Raw genomic sequence first — 20,991 nt, forward strand, 5'->3', positions numbered from 1 at the left:
GCTGGGTGTGCCCAGACCAGACAAAGACCTAAGGTGGAAGAGAGAACAAACCACAAAGAAGGGCGGGGACGCTGAGATCTGCCCAGGTTCACACAAAAAGACCTCCCGGGCTGCCAGAGAAGGGCGGGAGGGAAGATGCAAGTGTAGGCAGAAATTTATTTCTATCCTCTAAGTCCATAATATTTTTCATTAGAAAAACCAAAAACTTTTAGAGGACAGTTCTTACAGGGCAAATTGTTTTTGTTTTGAGATGGAGTCTCGCTCTGTCACCCAGGCTGGAGTGCAGTGGTGTGATCTCGGCTCACTTTAACCTCCACCTCCTGGGTTCAAATGATTCTCCTGCCTCAGCTTCCTGAGTAGCTGGGGTTACAGGCATGCACCACCACACCCGGCTAATTTTTGTATTTTTAGTAGAGACGAGGTTTCACCATGTTGGTCAAGCTGGTCTCGAACTCCTGACCTTGTGATCTGCCCCCCCCCCCCCCCGCCCCTTTGGCCTCTCAAAGTGCTGGGATTACAGGTGTGAGCTACTGCGCCTGGCAGCAAATTGTTTTAATGCTTTGCTAGGTGATGCCTGTAATCCCGGCACTCTGGGAGGCAGAGGCAGGAGGATCGCTTGAGCCCAGGAATTTGAGACCAGCCTGGCAACAAGACCCCCATCTCTACAAAAAAATAAAAATTAGCCAAGGTGGCATGCACCTGCAGTCCCAGCTACTCATGAGACTGAGGCGGGAGGGTCACTTGAGCCCAGAAGTTTGAGGCTGCAATGAGCCATGATCACACCACTGCACTCCAACCTGGGTGACAAGGTGAAACCCTGTCTCAAAAAAGAAAAAAAAAAATGCTTAAAATAAGGAGCTTGGCCGGGCGCGGTGGCTCACGCCTGTAATCCCAGCACTTTGGGAGGCTGAGGCGGGTGGATCACGAAGTCAGGAGTTCGAGACCAGCCTGGCCAACATGATGAAACCCCGTCTCTACTAAAAATACAAAAATGAGCCGGGCATGGTGGTGGGCGTCTGTAGTCCCAGCTACTTGGAAGGCTGAGGCAGGAGAATCGCTTGAACCCGGGAGGTGGAGGTTGCAATGAGCTGAGATCGCGCCATTGCACTCTAGCCTGGGGGACAAGAGCCAGACTCCGTCTCAAAAAACAAACAAACAAACAAACAAAATAAGGAGCTTGTGTATTGCTGCAGCCATAAAAAAGAATAAAATCATGTCCTTTGCAGCAACACGGATGGAGCTAGAGGCCATTACCCTAAGTGAACTAACTCAGAAACAGAAAATCAAATACTGACTGTTCTCACTTATAAGTGGGAGCTAAACAATGGGTGCCCATGGACATGAAGATGGAGAGAGCAGGCACTGGGCACTTTACGGTAGGGAGGCGGGGGCGGGGGAGCACGGAAAGAGTCCCTCTCCGTGCAATACCGGAAGCCCAGTCCCCACCAGAGCACAATATTCCCATGTGACAAACATGTACATGTGCCCCTGAATCTAAAATAAAATAAAATAAGGTGCTTATGTATTGCTATTCAGCCTTTACTTCTCCAAAGTTGTTTCTGAAGAGAGGAAAAATTGTATGCAAAATTCCACTGCATCAATTCCTAACAATTCTTGTACGGAGCAGCCGCATGGCACGAGACAGCTTACAAACAGGATGTGCTTCATTCCTGCCTCAAGCGACAGTCCTGGTGACAAAGGCAGTGCTGGGCTAAGCTGTGTCACCCAAAAAGAAACGCGCAAGTCCTAACCCCAGGTACCTGTCAATGTGACCTTATTTGAAAACACGGTTTTTACAGACGTAATCAAGTTAAGATGAGGTCATATTGGATTAGGGTGGGCCCTAAATCCAATGACTGGGGTCTTTGTAAGAGAAAGGAGAGGGAGATTTAAGCAGAGGCACACAGAGAGGACACCATGTGAACACAGAGGAGCTGGGAGAGCGCCCCAGAAGGAAGCAGCCGGGCAACACGGGATTCCAGCCTTTGGGCCTCTAGAACCCGGAGGGGATCCGAGTCTGTTGTTTAAAGCCACTCTCCTGCTTGGAACCGCCTACAGCAGCCCCAAGAAGCTAACGCAGGCAGCCGCTGCCCAAGGACCTCTTTTTGACCTGCACTTGGTAAACTGGCATCCAGAATCTGGACACAGAGCAGCGTTGCCACCACGGCAGGTCAGGTTATCAAACTCAAGATCCCACAGAAAATAAAGACTCGAGGCGGCAGGGAGGGAGAGGAAAGAATGGCACCTGCCAGAGGAGGTCCAGGTGCCGCAAGTGACCGCGAAGCCAAGCACTGGGCCCGCTGGGTGGAGAGCTGTGTGGACAGGCTCCTGTCTGGACCAGTGCCTCCGGGACAGGCTGGGCCGGCCCCGCAGGACAGGAGTGGGCTCGGAAGATGGATGCCATTTAATTCCAAGAATAGAGCTTGTGCTGTGCCAATATGGAACCATGCCCTTTTTTGATCTTCTAGATCCACTTTGTTTTTGGAGACAGAGTCTCACTCTGTTGCCCAGGCTGGAGTACAATGGTGCGATCTCAGCTCACTGCAATCTCTGTCTCCCAGGTTCAATGGATTCTCCTGCCTCAGCCTCTCAAGTAGCTGGGGTTACAGGCACATGCCACCATGCCTGGCTATATTTTTGTATTTTTAGTAAAGATGGGGCTTCACCATGTTGGCCAGGCTGGTCTGGAGCTCCTGACCTCAGGTAATCTGCCCACCTTGGCCTCCCAAAGTGCTGGGATTACTGGCGTGAGCCACCATGCCCAGCCTCTAGATCCACTTTTGGTAAAAGAACTGATAGTTTTTTATCTTTTTAGATCACAGGAAAAAAATATGTTCAGAGAAATGATCAAGACAGTAAATCCTGCAAGACATGTTACAAAAGTGATCTAATGGAGGCAAAAATAATAAGATCAGTTCCAGTGGAAAGGAAAAGATGGTGCTGGCCGGGCGCCGTGGCTCATGCCTGTAATCCCAGCACTTTGGGAAGCGGAGGCGGGCGGATCATGAGGTCAAGAGGTTGAGACCATCCTGGGCAACATGGTGAAACCCCATCTCTACTAAAAATACAAAAATTAGCCAGGTGCAGTAGCTCATGCCTGCAATCCCAGCACTTTGGGAGGCCGAGGTGGGCAGACCATGAGGTCAGGAGATCGAGACCATCCTGGCTAACATGGTGAAACCCCGTCTTTACTAAAATACAAAAAATTAGCCGGGCGTGGTGGCGGGCGCCTGTAGTCCCAGCTACTCGGGAGGCTGAGGCAGGAGAATGGGGTGAACCCGGGAGGCGGAGCTTGCAGTGAGCAGAGATCTCACCACTGCACTCCAGCCTGGGCGACACAGAGACTCAATCTCAAAAAAAATAAAAATAAAAAATAGAAGTATCTACACAGAATTAAAGTTCTGATGGGAAAAAAGGCTGAACCCTATAATTTAAAAGAAAGTTTCGGAGTGTTTCGCTGTGACCCCAGCTCTGTGGCCCTGGGCGGGCTGCCTCACTGCTGCCTCCGCTTCCTCACTCCGAAGGCAAGAAAGGGGAGTGGCGACGTCCACCCTCCCTCACTGAGGGGGCCGGGGAGAGGCGGGCGGGAGGACAGGCACCTCCACCGGCAAGTCAGGGCGCTGCGTAGGTGACGGTGGTGTTCTACCTGCGGAGGCCGCCAGAGCACGAAGCCAGAACAGCAGTGGCAGGTGGGAAGGGACAGTGGCACCCAGAGTGGTCTTCTGGACACTGACAACAAGCCTGGATCAGGGCCGGGGGAGCTCCTGCAATCTCCTCTGTTCATGTAACTAACATCAAACTCGAGCCACTGCCTCAGCCCTCCAGCCACCATGCTGAAATCCACGCCATCCCCACCTTTGGAAAGGACCCCCAGTAGGGGCAGCTTCAGAACCTCCTGGGTGCCAGGTGCTCTCCATGCTCAGGAACCGCGACACAGGCCGCCAGTTACTAAGCACCAAGGCATTAGACTTCGCAGATGCCTTCCCAGAGGCTGCCAGGACAGTGTGAGGCCCCGGTGCCGGGCGCCCAGAGGCTGCAGAATTCAGCAGGAGGGACGGGAGGAGGCTCTGATGCAGTGGGTGGAGAGAGGCTCCTGATCCGTGTGCTGTGATTTTTCTCTCCCTAGACCATTTAAAGGGAAGGAGAGACAAGGAAGCATCCAGGGAATGTCCTGCTGAAGGCGGGGGCTCCGGGCTCCCCTCCCAGAACTCCACCGCTTTTATCTTTATAAAGACGGGGTCTTACTATGTTGCCCAGGTTTGTCTCAATCAAACTCCTGGCCTCAAGCAATCCTCCCGCTGCTGCCTCCCAAGTCACTGGGATTATGTGCCTAAGCCACCTCGCCCAGCTATGAAGGGAAATTTAAATCCAGTGGGTTAAAAAATTTTTGAAACACCTTACAGTTTACAGCACTTTTATTTGACCTTTATTGATTTATTTGCTCCTCATAGCAATGGCATGGGTTAGACAAGATAAGTATTGTTGTCTTGCTTTTACAGTTGAGAGAAGTATATGAAGTGCTTATCTAACGCCCACTTTCTTATTCTTAAATCTCTTTTGTGTTTGTTTGTTTGGACAGGGCTGCAGTGCACTGGCACAATCACAGCTCACTGTAGCCTCAACCTCCTGGCCTCAAGGAATCCTCCTGCCTTGGCCTCCCAAAGTGCTGGGACCCACAGCCTATGGCTGTTAAATGGTCTTAAACCAAAAGCCCCCTCGCCCTTGCAGTTAGCCCTAGTCCAGGTGTGGAGGGGCTGCACCAAAAGCGGAGTGCGAGGAAGGCGCAGGGCAGGGAAAGGGAGGACTTCCCGGCTCTCGCCTGCTACAGTGAAGGGGCTGGGCGGGTTGATCTGTGCTGAGCTGTGGTAAGAGTCAGGCGGGCTCAGCCTCAGCACTCAGGGATGCGTGGTGGGGGACACGCAGGCCCTTAACCCTCGACCCCGCCCCCCACAAGGCACCCACCGGGGATCTGGCCTCTGACCTCACAGTCCATGCCTGGGCAGCGCGGCAGCTCCGACTCACTCCTGGTTCACCGTGTCCCAGTGGCGACCTGGAAGAGGACACACAGAATGGGCGGCTGCTCCTGGGAAGCCCTGGTCAGGACCCCTCGGGAGGACGACGAAGCTGGCCTGTGCTTCAGAAACGGCGGCTGAGCCGAGGTCCTGGCCTGAGCAGCGCATCCTGAGTTTCTTTCTCCTTGGCCGGAGCCAAGCTTTGTCTTCCTCATTCCAGATACTCGCCCAGGCGCTCAGTGCCCTGGGGCCAATCCCGCACCTGAATTCAGCTCTCCCATGCCGCCCCAGGAAGACCTGAGGCATCAGGGAAACAGGGCCCTCGGCTCACAAATTATTTTATCATAAAATGTAAAATGTTTATAAAGAGAGAGAATGGATTTGACAATTAAAAAATTAAATCTTCCAGCTGGACGCAGTAGCTCACGCCTGTAATCCCAGCACTTTGGGAGGCAGAGGCAGGTGGATCACAAGGTCAAGAGATAGAGACTATCCTGGCCAACATGGTGAAACCCCGTCTCTACTAAAAATACAAAACTTAGCTGGGCATGGTGGTGCATGCACGCCTGTAGTCCCAGCTACTTGGGAGGCTGAGGCAGGAGAATGGCGTGAACCTGGGAGGCACAGGTTGCAGTAAGCCGAGATCACGTCACTGCACTCCAGCCTGGGTGACAGAGGGAGACTCTGTCTCAAAAAGAATGACCAGTCTGGCCAACATGGTGAAACCCCATCTCTACGAAAATACAAAATTAGCCAGGTGTGGTGATGCAAGCCCTGTGGGCCCAGCTACTTGGGAGGCTGAGGCAGGAGGATCACTTACGCCCAGGGGGTGGAGACTGCAGTGAGCGGAGATCACACCACTGCACTCCAGCCTGGGCGAGAGTGAGACCTGTCTCGGAGAAAAAAAAAAAAAAAAAAGATCTGTGTGGCATCAGTATAGTAAGTTGTCTTAAAAAGACTGAACACAAATTTCTACAGAACACTGTGAACAGAATAATCCTGTTTTAAAAAGTATTTGCCTGTGTGTGTGTGTGTGTGCATGTGTGTGTGTAGACACAATATCAGGTTGAACCAAATGAAATGGCCATTTTGTAGGACAAAACCAAGCATTGGCAATTTCACATGGTTCCTGAATACATAGGAAATAAAAAGCAAACAGAGGAGAGAGCCTGTGCCCAGGCAGAGAGGAGGTGGCAGGAGGCAGCACTGACAGGAGCCTCACCCACCTCCCCGCCTGGGGGCTCACACAGGCCTGGGGACCCTGCACCGTTGCAGGCTGTACCCCACTCTCCCTCTGGGGAGCCCAGGAGAAACCCTGGCTGGGTGTGGCTGTGCATTTCATGGGAAAGGACCAAGAGCAAATGACTGAGCTGCATGTGGACAGGGAAGAGCCAGGATCTGGCTCCGGGGCCATCTGCCGGCTCCACAGGGGAGGAAGGGGAGTCTGTACCCATAAGAGACAAAGCGCGAGACAGACCCCACCCCAAGAAACAGGCCACAGCACCTCCCAGGGCCACTGCCCAGGCCACAGCACAGTGGACCAGACCCTAGCTTCTGCCTCAAGGTCTGGAATCTCCGCCCCTCACCACTTTGTTCTCCAAGGAACAACTTCAGGGGTCTCTGTGGGGAAAGTGCCCACTGTCACCTCCGAGCTCGGGAGGCAGCTCACAAAAACCAGCTTCCTTCACACTCAGATACACGCCCACGTCACAAGCAGACTGCGGCCACCCTGGCACCACGGTGAGTCTCCCACCAGACCCTAACGCTGTGTCTCATGCAGTGCTTCTCAGCCAGGGCGACTTGGATACCCAGGAAATATCTGGAGCTGTCTGGAGACATTTATGGGGGGTGTGCTCCTGGCACCTAGTGGGTAGCAGTGGGGGCACTGCTCATCAGCTCAAACCCACAACTCATCCAGCTCAAAGTGTCACTAGTGCTCAGGCCCGAAGTCCCATACCAGTGTGTTCGTATACACAGCGAATACCACTGACCCATATCGATGTCACATCACGGAGGAATACCACTAACCCATGCTGGTGTGTCACACACACAGCAAATACCACTAACCCCAGTGTTGGGCATGTAAATAGCTTAGCATTGTCACCACTGAAGACAGGGCTGTGATGAGTACCCCGATGGGACATTTTTTTTTCTTTTTTGAGACGGAGTCTCACTGTGTTGCCCAGGCTGGGGTGCAGTGGCATGATCTTGGCTCACTGCACGCTCCACCTCCCAGGTTCCAGGGATTCTTCTGCCTCAGCCTCCTGAGTAGCTGGGACTACAGGCGCCCGCCACCACGCCCGGCTAACTTTTTGTATTTTTCGTATAGACGGGGTTTCACCGTGTTAGCCAGGATGGTCTGGATCTCCTGACCTCGTGATCCGCCCGTCTCAGCCTTCCGAAGTGCTGGGATTACAGGCGTGAGCCACTGCGCCCGGTCTGTCTTTTTTTTTTTTTTTTTGAGACGGAGTCTCACTCTGTCACCCAGGCTGGAGTGCAGTGGTGCAATCTCAGCTCACTGCAAGCTCCACCTCCCAGGTTCACGCCATTCTCCTGCCTCAGCCTCCTGAGTAGCTGGGACTACAGGCGCCCGCCACCACGCCTGGCTAATTTTTTGTATTTTTAGTAGAGACGGGGTTTCACCATGTTAGCCAGGATGGTCTTGATCTCCTGACCTCATGATCCGCCTGCCTCGGCCTCCCAAAGTGCTGGTATTACAGGCGTGAACCACCGCATCCAGCCCCCCAGTGGGACATTTTCTATGAAATCCATGATCATATGGGATAACAGAGGGGCGAGGTGTTGTGGCAGTCTCGGGAGAGGACAGAGTGAGGGCAGCTCCCCTGGGCTGTGTCTTGAGGCCACACGGCCCAGACCCTGGGGGCCCCATCCCTTGGGACATGAGGCTGCCTCCCCTAGGCAACGGCCTTGGAGGGCTTTAGGAGCAGGGAGCGGCATTCCTAGGCCTGGCTGGTCAACTTTAGGCGGAGCACCAGCCCTGCATCGGGTAACCTCTGGCTTCATTTGTCACTTAAGAAGAAATCCAGTGAGTCAACTGCAGCTGTGAGTGGGCCTAGGAGGGCGTGGATGCAGACGCCCTGGAAACCACAGAGGCTCCCCCATCAATAGCGGCCCTACGCCCAACCCAACTCCTAAACAAAGTTGCCAGTAAGAAGGAAACTCAGGCAGCCAGGAGTTCATGACCCCTCTCTTCCAAGGGCCAGTGGGAAGACGGCCAGGCAGGTGGGAAATGGGAAATACCCCGCCTCACCTCAGTGAGGCTGCCCTCATGCCAGGACACTCACAGCCAGGATCCCTGAGGCCCTCGCAGTGAGCAGGGTGAGGTGCCGAGCCCTGCATGTACCATTCCCCCAGTCTCCAGGACTCTGCTGGACGGGGGTGACATTCCCCCAGTCTCCAGGACTCTGCCGGACGGGGGTGACAAATACCATCTCTGACAACAAGGATCCCAGCAGGCACCGCCAGGCCCCCTCCGCAGGCCTCCCCTCCAATCCTCACCACAGCCTCGCCAGGAAGGCGCTTCTGCCCTGGTTTCGGAGACACGGCTGAGGCTCCAGGGTGCCCAGGGAGGGCAGGGGGCAGCTTCGCTGCTGCTGAGCCGGGGGGCGCCAGGCCCTCACGAGTATGCTCAGATGCCAGCTTTGCTCCTGAGGCCCAAGTGCCTCCCATGCACTCTGGAAGCCAAATGTCCTGGAACTCATTGAAAACACCATGCAGTCGGTCAGATAGAGGCATGGGCCACACGGGGACAGGCACAGCACACAGGTGCTCCCAGAGGAAGATTTTTAAGGGCCAGATCTCTGCAGGGCAGTCCTCTCCTCGGTCAGCATCATCCCTGTCTTCCTCGTCCCACTCACAGGCAACAGCTGACTCACTGAATTTCTTTTCTAGTTTTTTTTCTTTGTTTTTTGAGACGGAGTCTCACTGTGTAACCCAGGTTGGAGTACAATGGCATGGTCTTGGCTCACTGCAACCTCTGCCTCCCAGATTCTAGCGATTCTCCTGCCTCAGCCTCCTGAGTAACTGGGACTACAGGTGTGAGCCACCACACCCGGCTAATTTTTGTATTTTTAGTAGAGACGGACTTTCACTGTGTTGGGCAGGCTGGTCTCGAACTCCTGACCTCATGATCGCCCACCTCGGCCTCCCAAAATGCTGGGATTACAGGCGTGAGCCACCGTGCCCAGCCTGAATTTTTTCTTTCTTTCTTTTTTTTTTTTTTTTTTTGAGTCAGAGTCTTGCTCTGTCGCCCAGGTTGGAGTGCGGTGGCACGATCTCAGCTCACTGCAAGCTCCGCCTCCCAGGTTCACGCCATTCTCCTGCCTCAGCCTCCCGAGTAGATGGGACAACAGGCGCCCAGCACCATGCCTGGCTAATTTAGGAATGTCGTGCTGCTCTAGGAACGTCGATCCACCCACCAAACTTCACAGCATGCTCCATGCAGCGCCAAGGAAAGGTCCAACCCGGAAATGTGAACACATGTGGACCGTGGCCTAGATTGGTGACCCAGAGAAGGGGCAGTGCCATTTGGGTCAGGGCTGAAGAATGCCCAAGAATTAATCAGAAAAGAAGATGGGCAGGGAAAGGAATTCCTGACACTTCCCTTTTTTGGGTCTTGGTATCTTCAGAAAAATAAAGGGTTTGGAGGCTGGGCGTGGTGGCTCATGCCTGTAATCCCAGCACTTTGGGAGGCTGAGGCAGGTGGATCACGAGGTCAAGAGACTGAGACCATCCTGGTCAACATGGTGAAGCCACATCTCTGCTAAAAATACAAAAATTAGCCGGGTGTGGTGGCGCGCACCTGTAATCCAGCTACTCGGGAGGCTGAGGCAGGAGAATCACTTGAACCTGGGAGGCGGGGGTTGCAGTGAGCCGAGATCGCACCACTGCACTACAGCCTGGGCAACAAGAGCAAACTCCGTCTCAAAAAAAAAAAAAAAAAAAGAAAAGAAAAATAAAGGGTTTGGAGAAAGTGATTCCCTTTTTGGTTTTTTGTTTGTTTTTCTGAAACGGAGTCTCGCTCTGTCACTCAGGCAGGAGTACAATGGCACGATCTTGGCTCACTGCAACCTCTGCCTCCCGGGTTCAAGCGAGTCTCCTGCCTCAGCCTCCTGAGTAGCTAGGATTACAGGCACACACCACCACGCCCAACTAATTTTTGTATTTTTAGCAGAGATGGGGTTTCACTATGTTAGCCAGGCTGGTCTGGAACTCCTGACCTCATGATCCACCCTCCCTCGGCCTCCCAAAGTGCTGGGATTACAGGCATGAGCCACTGCAGCCGGCCTGTTACTGTTGTTCTTAAATGAACACATGTGAAAGGTTTTATTAACTCATTTTTTAACAGGGGAAACAGCGATGTTAAAACCATTCAAAGGAGTCCAAGAACTGTGTGCGCAGGCAATGTGGAAACTGGAAATGCGTTCACAAACTGACGTAAAACTGGGCCCAACAGCCACAAGGCACTGGTTGTTTTCCACTGGGCAAAGTTCAGTTGCATTTCTTTCTTTCTTTCTTTTTTGAGATGGAGTCTCGCTCTGTCACCCAGCCTAGAGTGCAATGGCGCAATCTTGGCTCACTGCAACCTCCACCTCCTAGGTTCAAGTGATTCTCCTGCTTCAGCCTCCCAAGCAGATGGGGCTATAGGCATGCACCATCATGCCCAGCTAATTTTTGTATTTTTAGCAGAGATGGGGTTTCACCGTGTTGGCCAGGCTGGTCTCGAACTCCTGACCTTGTGATCCGCCCCCCCTCAGCCTCTCAAAGTGCTGAGATTACAGGTGTGAGCCACTATGCCGGCCACAAAGGATCTTTAACACAAAAGGGCAGGACTCATGAGACTGACCTGACCATTACATGGTGCAGCGGGAGTTCAATTCAACTAAGCCTCCTTATGCTTCTTTGACTAATTTAGGGCCATGCAGTATCAAACAGCAATGAGGGCGCAAAAGCAGCTTCTCCCTGGCTATCTTCAGAAGGAATCTTAGATTGCCCTTGAACACCATCAACAATCTGCTATTTGGAGGGCTGGAAACAGTCTAAGAAACCACCAGGCTTCGGCTGGGCACGCTGGCTCACGCCTGTAATCCCAGCACTTTGGGAGGCCAGGGCAGGCAGATCACCTGAGCCCAGGAGTTTAAGACCAGCCTAGGCAATCTGGTGAAACCCAGTCTCTATAATATAAACAAAAACTAGCCGGGCATGGTGGTGTGTGCCTGTAGTCCCAGCTACTGGGGAAGGATTGCTTGAGCCCGGGAGGTGGAGGTTACAGCGAGCCGAGATCATGCCACTGCACTCCAGCCTGGGCAACAGAGCCTGACCCTGTCTCAAAAAAAAAAAAAAAAAAAAAAAAAAAAAGCCGGGCGCGGTGGCTCATGCCTGTAATCCCAGCACTTTGGGAGGCGGAGGCGGGCGGATCACAAGGTCAGGAGATCCAGACCATCCTGGCTAACACGGTGAAACCCCATCTCTACTAAAAATACAAAAAAATTAGCCAGGCATGGTGGCGGGCACCTGTAATCCCAGCTACTCGGGAGGCTGAGGCAGGAGAATGGCGTGAACCCAGGAGGTGGAGCATGCGGTGAGCTGAGATTGCACCACTGCACTCCAGCCTGGGCGACAGAGCGAGACTCCATCTCAAAAAAAAAAAAGAAAAAAGAAAAAAAAGAAAGCAATTCCAGCAGGTTTTTCCTGTAGTGCCTGTGCGAGTGAAGCCCACCCAAAGGTGAGGCGAGGGTGTGTTCTCAGAGCTCGCAACAGCAAGGGACTCGGCCGCTGTCACTTGCGTTTGCCTGGCAGAGGCTCCAAGGGAAGCTACCCATCAATCCGTCAGGTGCACCTCTGGCTTCTCTACTTGGTCTCAAGTTGGATGGAAGCAGAGACAAAACTTCAGGAAGCTGCCAGTCAATCAAGCCCTGGCCATGTGGGGCTGACAGCATAGACTCTAGTTACTGCATGGCTTCCCGGATGGTTGCTAGCGACAGCACCCGGCTCCACAAGCTGGCCTGTGGCCTCCTGGGGGTCCTTGAAGGTAATGGGGTCCAGTCATGTCTGTTTGTACATTCAGTCTCTTATCTCTTTTATTTAGGTCCCTCAAAGAGCTTAAGTTCCCCAGCTGCTGGCAAGTGACCTTCCTGCCACGCCGTGAGCTGGGGCCGAGCCACTCTTCCTAGGAGGCTGAGACCTCACAGGCACTGGCTCCTCGGTGGCCTCAGTTCCTCTAGAAGTGGCTGGTCAGCATCCTTCACAAATATGACATTCCAGGGAAGGCCCTGGCTGCACTAGGAACTTATTCAGTTATATTTTAGTTTGAGAAAAGGCACAGATGCCAGTCCCTCAAAAAATTAAACCTAGAACTACCGTTTGACCTAGAATTCAGCTTTTGGGTGTTACGCTGAAGAACTGAAAAGTAGGGCCTGGAACACACATTTGCACACCCATGCTCACAGCAGACAAAAGGCCAAAATAGTCCAGATGTCTAACAGATGAGTGGAAAAATAAAACATGGGGTGACATACAATGGACACAGGCTACAACACAGATGAACTTGAAGACACTATGCTGGGTGAACTAGGCCAGTCATGAAAGGACAAATACATGTGGTTCTATCTCCAAGGGGTGCCCAGAGTAGTCAACTTCACAAGGATCAGAAAGTACAAAGGCACCTGCCAAGGGCTGGGGGTGGCAAGTTGGTGTTTAATGGTACCATTTCTGTTTTGAAAGGTGAAAAAGTTCTGGAGATGGTTGGTGGTAATGGTTGAACGACAATGAGACTGCACTGAATGCCACTGAACTGTACGCTTAAAAATGCTTAAAATGGGAAATCTTATGCTATATCTATTTTACCACGATAAAAAAAAATACACTTAAAAAAGAGCCAGGTGGGCCGGGCGCGGTGGCTCATGCCTGTAATCGCAGCGCTTTGGGAGGACGAGGTGGGCGGATCACAAGATCAAGAGATGGAGACCATCCTGGCCAACATGGTAAAACCCCGTCTCTACTAAAAATACAAAAATTAGCTGGGCGTGGTGGCGCATGCCTATAGTCCCGGCTACTCAGGAGGTTGAGGCAGGAGAATCGCTTGAACCCAGGAGGCAGAGGTTGCAGTGAGCCGAGATTGCACCACTACACTCCAGCCTGGTGACAGAATGAGACTCTGTCTCAAAAAAAAAAAAAAAAAAAAAAACCAAAAAAAACCCAGGTGTGGGCTGGGCGCGGTGGCTCACACCTGTAATCCTAGCATTTTGGGAGGCCAAGGCAGGTGGATCACTTGAGGTCAGGCGTTCAAGACCAGCCTGGCCGACATGGAGAAAACCCCGTCTCTACTAAAAATACAAAAATTAGCCGGGCGCGCACCTGTAATCCCAGCTACTCGGGAGGCTGAGGCAGGAGAATCGCTTAAACCCAGGAGGCAGAGGTTGCAGTGAGCCGAGATCACGCCACTGCACTCCAGCCTGGGTGACAGAGTGAGACCCCGTCTCAAAACAAACAAAAAACAGAGCCAGGTGTAGTGGTGTGCACCTGTAATCTCAGCTACTCAGAAGGCTGCGGTGGGAGGACTGTTTGAAAGCCCAGGAGCTCAAGGCCAGCCTGGGCAACATAGTGAGAGGCCCCATCTCTAAAAATTATTATTATTATTAAAGTTTAAAATTTTTTAAATTTCAAATTTCAATTTTAAAAAGGACAGATTCTTACTGAACCTATGCAAATAACTATATCACCACAAAAAATAAGGAAACAGTGAGAATGGGGGTTCACTGAGAAAGCAATATCATTTAAAAATGTTTCGGCCAGGCGAGGTGGCTCATGCCTGCAATCCCAGCACTTTGGGAGGCGGAGGCGGGTGGATCACGATGTCAAGAGATCGAGACCATTCTGGCTAACCCTAAGTCTCTACTAAAAATACAAAAAATTAGCCGGGCATGGTGGCAGGTGCCTATAGTCCCAGCTACTCAGGAGGCTGAGGCAGGAGAATGGCGTGAACCCGGGAGGCAGAGCTTGCAGTGAGCCGAGATCGCGCCACTGCACTCCAGCCTGGGGGACAGAGTGAGACTCCGTCTCAAAAAAAAAAAGAAAAAAAAAAAAGTTTCATATCTGGCCGGGCACAGTGACTCATGCCTATACTCCCAGCACTTTGGGAGGCTGATGAGGGCAAATCACTTGAAGTCAGGTGTTCAAGACCAGCCTGGCCAACATCTCTACTCTACATCCCAGCTCTACTAAAAATACAAAAAATTAGCCGGGTGAGGTGATGGGCAACTGTATTCCCAGCTACTCGAGAGGCTGAGGCAGGAGAATCGCTTGAACCCGGGAGGCGGAGGTTGCAGTGAGCTGAGATCGCGCCACTGCACTCCAGCCTGGGTAACAGAGCAAGACTCTGTCTCAAAAAAAAAAAGTTTCATATCCATCTACCAGAGCAGAGCCTACTAAATCATTACGGATTACAGACACTAAGAATGAGAAAGCATTTCCTCTTATATCTAGAAAACAGAAATGAACACATCAGCTATATTCCAAGCAAACCACCACAATTCAGTTCCCTCAGCAGCCCATCGCATTCTGCAGGACTAGGAGCCAGCTTCCACACTCACAAAGCCCTGGCCCGGCACGCTGGGGTGGCCTGAGAGCCATTGAGGTAATGTCCGTGCAGACGCCTGGGCCCAGAGGCTCCAATAGTCACTGGTGAAAGCACCAGGCAATCCTTTCCCACGTGGGGGAACATCACCATGGGAAGAGTCAAAGTCTCTTTTCATAACGATTTTCTAACGTATCTGGCCAGATGCGTTATTCAGATATTTCTGAATATTTCATTCAGATATTTTCTGAATGAAAATATCCTACACAGAGCAAGGGAGGGCACTGACAAGCACGGGGCCTCCCGCCAAGCCCAGAACTTCTGAATTATTTCCATCAATAACATTTACACATACACACCGAACCAGGGAGCCATGGCCAGCGTCTCTTGTGATTTGACAACCACTCTTCCCGTGCGGGTCTTACAAGATAACGCTTAAAACAAACCTCATTATGTCTATGGTATTTTTCTTTTTATAAGGTGAATGATCAAATCTCTGTGATTTTCCAGGGGCACTCAGAGTCTCAGGGACAGTTTTAGAGGCAATCTGGACAGTTGTTTAAGGCAGGCTCACGGGTGTCTGAGAGAGAAGATTTGATTATCCATTAACAAAACAAACCTGATCTTTCACAAGTGATGAACCTTTGTTCTTTGTTTTTTCCCCTTAAATAAGCACAAACATAATAAAGTCAACATAAAGCATCAAAAATGATTCTGCTATACAGAACCTCTGCCATCCAGGTGCATTACACAGAAAGGAAAGAATAATCCTTCACTTTTTTTTTTTTTTTGAGATGGAGTCTCGCTCTGTCGCCCAGGCTGGAGTGCAGTGGTGCAACCTTGGCTCACTGCAAGCTCCGCCTCCCGGGTTCACGCCATTCTCCTGCCTCAGCCTCCCTAGTAGCTGGGACTACAGGCGGTGGCCACCATGCCCGGCTAATTTTTTGTATTTTTAGTGGAGACGGGGTTTCACCGTGTTAGCCAGGATGGTCTCGATCTCCTGACCTTGTGATCTGCCCGCCTCGGCTTCCCAAAGTGCTGGGATTACAGGTGTGAGCCACTGTGCCTGGCCATAATCTTTCACTTTGAAGGCAAAGGCGTTAATGAGTAAACAAAGAAGGCAAGACCATCAAGGCCAGCAAACTTTGCTAAAATTGTGACATAATTCATTGCTGCTTTTCAGACTCAGGTACCATGATGATAAAAGGCACATACCTAGTTTTGCCCTTCACTATGTTTTTTGTCATTTTTACGATATTCTGGAAAACACTGGTAAATTGCTTTAGGAGAGAGTGTGGACTAGGATATCCTAGGGTGCCTGAGGCCCTTTTCAGAGAATCTGTGAGGTTGAAAAGCTTCCATAACACAGTTTCTTCTGTCATTCTCTCATGAGGGTACAGTGGACTTTCCCAGGGGCTGAGCGAAAGAGATACTGCAACAACCTAGAATCCAGGTATCCTCTATTCAGTCAGACACCTAGGAGATCTGCAGAAACACTGATGCAATGCTGTTCTTCTCAATAGAAATGTTTTGTTTTATAAAATAGTTACATTGGCCAGGTGAGGTGGCTTACGCTCGTAATCCCAGAACTTTGGGAGGCCGAGGAGGGTGGATCACCTGAGGTCAGGAGTTTGAGACCAGCCTGACCAATATGGTGAAACCCCGTCTCTACTAAAAATACAAAAACTAGCCAGGCATGATGGCGTGCACCTGTAACCCAGCTACTCGGGAGGGTGAGGCAGGAGAATTGCTTGAACCCAGGAGGCAGAGGCTGCAGTGAGCCAAGATCAGGCCACTGCACTCCAGCCTGGTCGACAGAGCAAGACTCCATCTCAAAATTAATTAATTAGTTAAATTAAATTAAACAATTTCACAAATTTCAAATGAATGAACAAATTTTTTTTGTTGTTTTTTGGAGGCAGGGTCTCACTCTGTCAAGCAGGCTAGAGTGCAGTAGCACGATCATGGCCCACTACAGCCTCAAGCTCCTGGGCTCAAGCGATCCTCCTGCCTCAGCCTCCCAAAGTGCTGGGATTACAGGTGAGGACCACTGTGACTGGCCTATTTTTAAAATTTCTCAGTTTTAATTCTAACACAGAATATAGGGATAAAAGCCTGCTTAATCAAACGCTTTTTGGTTCCTCAATACTTTTTATATATAAAGGGATCTAGAAACCAAAAAGTTTGAGAAGTGCTGCTTTGAGGAAAAAAAACAAAACCTGTTTGTTTGTTTGTTTGTTTTTCAGACGGAGTCTCACTCTGTCACCCAGGCTGGAGTGCAATGGCGTGATCTTGCCTCATTGCATCCTCCGCCTCCTGGGCTCAAGTGATTCTCCTGCCTCAGTCTCCCGAGTAGCTGGGATTACAGGCATGCACCACCTCATCCGGCTAATTTTTGTATTTTTAGTAGAGATGAGGTTTCACCATGTTAGCCTGGCTGGTCTCAAACTCCTGACCTTAGGCGACCCGCCCTCCTCAGCCTCCCAAAGTGCTGGGATTACAGGCGTGAGAAACCTCGCCTGGCCACCTGTATTTTTTCTTTGAAAAATAAAAGCATTTACATAGCTGTTTGTCTCCATCATCTGTATCAATTATAACTTTTTTTTTTTGAGACATAGTCTGGCTCTGTCATCCAGGCTGGAGTGCAATGGCACAATCTTGGCTCACTGCAACCTTCGTCTCCTGGGTTCAAGTGATTCTCCTGCCTCAGCCTCCCGAGTAGCTGGGATTACAGGTGACCGCCATCACATCTGGCTAATTTTTGTATTTTTAGTAGAGACAGGGTTTCTCCATGTTGGTCAAGCTGGTTTCGAACTTCTGACCTCAGGTGATCCGCCCACCTTGGTCTCCCAAAGTGCTGGGATTACAGGCGTGAACCACCTTGCCTGGCCTTATAACTTTTAACAAAGTAACTGACTTCCATTTTACAGAGAACCACAGGCTGACAGTTGAGCGCTGTCTGCCAGAAACATGTTTAGCAGATGCCTGTGGGCGCATACACCATAGCCTTCACAGCCACTCGCGCCCTTCTATGCTTCCTCAACATGAAAACATACTTTTTTTTTTGAAAAGCAACCATTTATTAGAACCAATACAAGAGTATGAAAAGAGGGAAAAGAGGAGGGTAGAAGAGGGGGAGAGAATAAGGTCTGTATCAGATGTCAGTTAAGGAAATACATAAATGCTTACTCTTTTTAAACATTTACATTTAAAAGGTGAACATATATGTAGACCACTTATATATTTTTTTTAAAAAATCAAAAGCAGACATGTTTGGCTGAAATAAAACCAAGAAACACAACCAAAACTCCCCCATAAACCTAAAAGTCCATGGAGAATTCAATTTCTCATTTCCATTCAGAAATCTGGCTACAGAGTGATTTGTTTGCTACTTGGGACAGTACAGCGTGCTGAAAGAAACCCAGCTCTTGAGTCTCTTAGATCCCATCCTGTAGGAAGTGGTGGGAAAGCCAGCGGACCATGGGCAAGTCAACTCCTGGCTACCTGGCAGGGCGTCAGACTGTGCTCTCTCCATTCCCCAGGACTCCACAGAACCGTCTGGTACTGCTAGTGCTGGGTGAACAGTGAAAGCAGAGTCCACAAAACACAGAGAACCAGAATGTGACTGCAAGCAGCCAGGACCTTGTGCTTTTTCATGGATCACAAATCTAGGGCCAAGGAGAGGGAAAGGAGAAAGAGCCCTATTGGGAAGAGGCGCTGGCTGCGCCCCTAAACTGAGACGGAAAGAGTAAGGCTCTTGAGCCCACACCTGGGCAAGTAGAAATAGTGTCCAAGGTTTTCTCAAACCAGAGGGAAAAAAGGTCAAGGTTAGATTAAGACTGCAGACACTAAGAGATGACAGATGCTGAATACAGTGAATCGGATGCAGCTTTAAGGATCAATGCCCAATTCTGAGTGTTATACACATTTCTAGGAAAAATAATTCCAATGTAGCTTTTGGGGGGGCTGGAAATAAGGTGGTCACATTTATTGAATCAGCTGTCCCTATGAGGAAGGAGAGGCCCAGGTACAGATACCACAAAGGGGTACAGTGACCCAGCTGTCCTGGGATCGGTTGGGGAGTGGTAAGCAATGACACAAATCAAAACCATTGAGCATTGAGGGTTGCTTTGATCCTGAGACAGTCTGAGTCTGCTTCAAACCCATGGGGAATGGAACTTTCATCCCCAAACTGCAGAGAGAAATAAGCAGTAGCATCCCTACCTCACGATTCCCTAATCCAATGCTCCTGAATCTGAAATGGCCTCCCTCTGTGAATGCAAGACACAGAAAATCCCAAGTGCCTTCCCCAACAACATCCTAAGTAAGTCTGGACTAGTAAGATTCCAACATTCATGAAAACACTGTCAACATCTGAACTAGCAGATTTGATGAGGGGTGGGGAGTAGAGAATTTGCCGAGTCAGTAAGTAGTTCCAGTCTTGGAGACAGCTCAGTGAGGACCAAAGCCTGTGTGTCCGGCTCAAGACATCCTCCACAGAGCACCCAAGACATCCTCCACAGAGCACCCAAGACATCCTCCACAGAGGACCCTGCAGTATTCTATTAACTTTGACTTACAATGCCTCACAACAACACCCCTGTGAGGTAGGTCAGAATGATTACCCCCATTTGACAGATGGGGAACTGAGGCATTGAAAGAAGTGACTTGCCAAGGTCATGACTGCAGGCCAAGATATGGCCTCTTTTTAGAGCTGAAAAAAACCTAGGTATACCTAGTAACCAATGTTTTACTATTCTGTCTTACCAAGTAAGTATGTCGATATCCAAAGAATACCTACTCAACTCCGTTTAATATCAGTCCAAGGTTTTAAGTTACCTAAGCTTTATCTTGGTACAGTACACTTTCAGAATAATGAACACATTTATTTGAACACAAACATATTTTTCATAATCTTAAACATTATGTAAGAGTAATATTAGCTGATTTGATAAGTAAACCCGTAGAAGTTTAGGAGAGGAAGCCAAGTAGAATAAAAGGTACACCTGTATTATAGCTAATACTGATAGACTGAAGAAAAGGGGGGAGGGATAGCATTAGGAGATATGCCTAATGTTAAATGACGAGTTAATGTGTGCAGCACACCAGCATGGCACATATATATATGTAACAAACCTGCACGTTGTGCACATGTACCGTAAAACTTAAAGTATAATTAAAAAAAAACTGAAGAAAAGACACAGCTTTTTTAAACCCAAATTATTAGTCTCATTTGCCAAAGTTTTACATCAATTCTGTGAACTTAGATGATTATTGTTATTATTATTATTGGAGACAGGGTCTGGCTCTGTTCCGCAGGCTGGACTGCAGTGGTGCAGTCACAGCTCACTACAGCCTCAGCCTCCCAGGCTCAGGCGATCCTCCCACCTCAGCCTCCAGAGCTGCGACTACAGGCACAACCACCATGCCCAGCTAATCTTTTATTTTTTGTAGAGTCAAGGTCTTGCCATGTTGCCCAGGCTGGTATCGAGCTCCTAGACTCAAGACATCTTCCTGCCTCATCCTCCCAAATTGCTAGGATTACAGGTGTGAGCCACTGCACCTGGCCTGAACTTAAGATTCTTAAAATATTCCAGTTTGTTTCTGTAAGAATTTCTTTTTTTTTTTTTTTTTTGAGATGGAGTCTCACTTTGTCGCCCAGGCTGGAGTGCAGTGGCGCGATCTCAGCTCACTGTAAGCTCCGCCTCCCAAGCTCAAGTGATTCTCCTGCCTCAGCCTCCCAAGTAGCTGGAATTACAGGCATGCACCACTATGCCGGGCTAATTCTGTATTTTTAGTAGAGAGGGGGTTTCTCCATGTTGGCCTGGCTGGTCTCAAACTCCCGACCTCAGGTGATCGACCTGCCTCGGCCTCCCAAAGTGCTGGGATTACAGGCGTGAGCCACTTTGCGCCCGGCAAGACTCCATCTCAAAAAAAAAAAAATTATAATAGGCCGGGCGCGATGGCTCATGCCTGTAATCCCAGCACTTTGGGAGGCCGAGACGGGCAGATTACAAGGTCAAGAGATCGAGACCATCCTGGCTAAAATGGTGAAACCCCGTCTCTACTAAAAACACAAAAAAATTAGCCGGGCGTGGTGGTGGGTGCCTGTAGTCCCAGCTACTTGGGAGGCCAAGGCAGGAGAATCTCTTGAACCCGGGAGGCAGAGGTTGCAGTGAGCCGAGATCGTGCCACTGCACTCCAGCCTGTGCGACAGAGTGAGACTCCATCTCAAAAAAAAAAAAAAAATTATAATAACTAAACAAATAAATTATTAGAAGTACGATTTTCTTACGTTCTGGAAATCTTAGAAATATTTACTTATATAAGCTAATCACGAAGCAATCAGAATAGAGTTCCTCCAATCCAAGACACTTCGTGACA

The 20,991-nt window shown here is 50.1% G+C and overlaps 1 protein-coding gene across 5 annotated transcripts in view; it reads right to left on the minus strand.

Annotated features, from left to right (window-relative positions):
• BID (BH3 interacting domain death agonist) overlaps positions 1-20,991 on the minus strand; it is a 38,785-nt gene that overhangs the window by 10,703 nt on the left and 7,091 nt on the right. For 3 of the 5 annotated variants that reach the window (XM_024239621.3, XM_054542942.2, XM_054542941.2), the window contains exon 2: positions 4,982-5,050. In XM_024239621.3, coding sequence (XP_024095389.3) covers positions 4,982-4,993 — 12 coding nt within the window. In that variant the 5' untranslated portion in view covers positions 4,994-5,050. 5 annotated transcript variants of the gene reach the window in all.

The sequence above is a fragment of the Pongo abelii genome, chromosome 23, assembly GCF_028885655.2.
Source record: "Pongo abelii isolate AG06213 chromosome 23, NHGRI_mPonAbe1-v2.0_pri, whole genome shotgun sequence".
Classification (NCBI taxonomy): Eukaryota; Metazoa; Chordata; class Mammalia; order Primates; family Hominidae; genus Pongo; species Pongo abelii.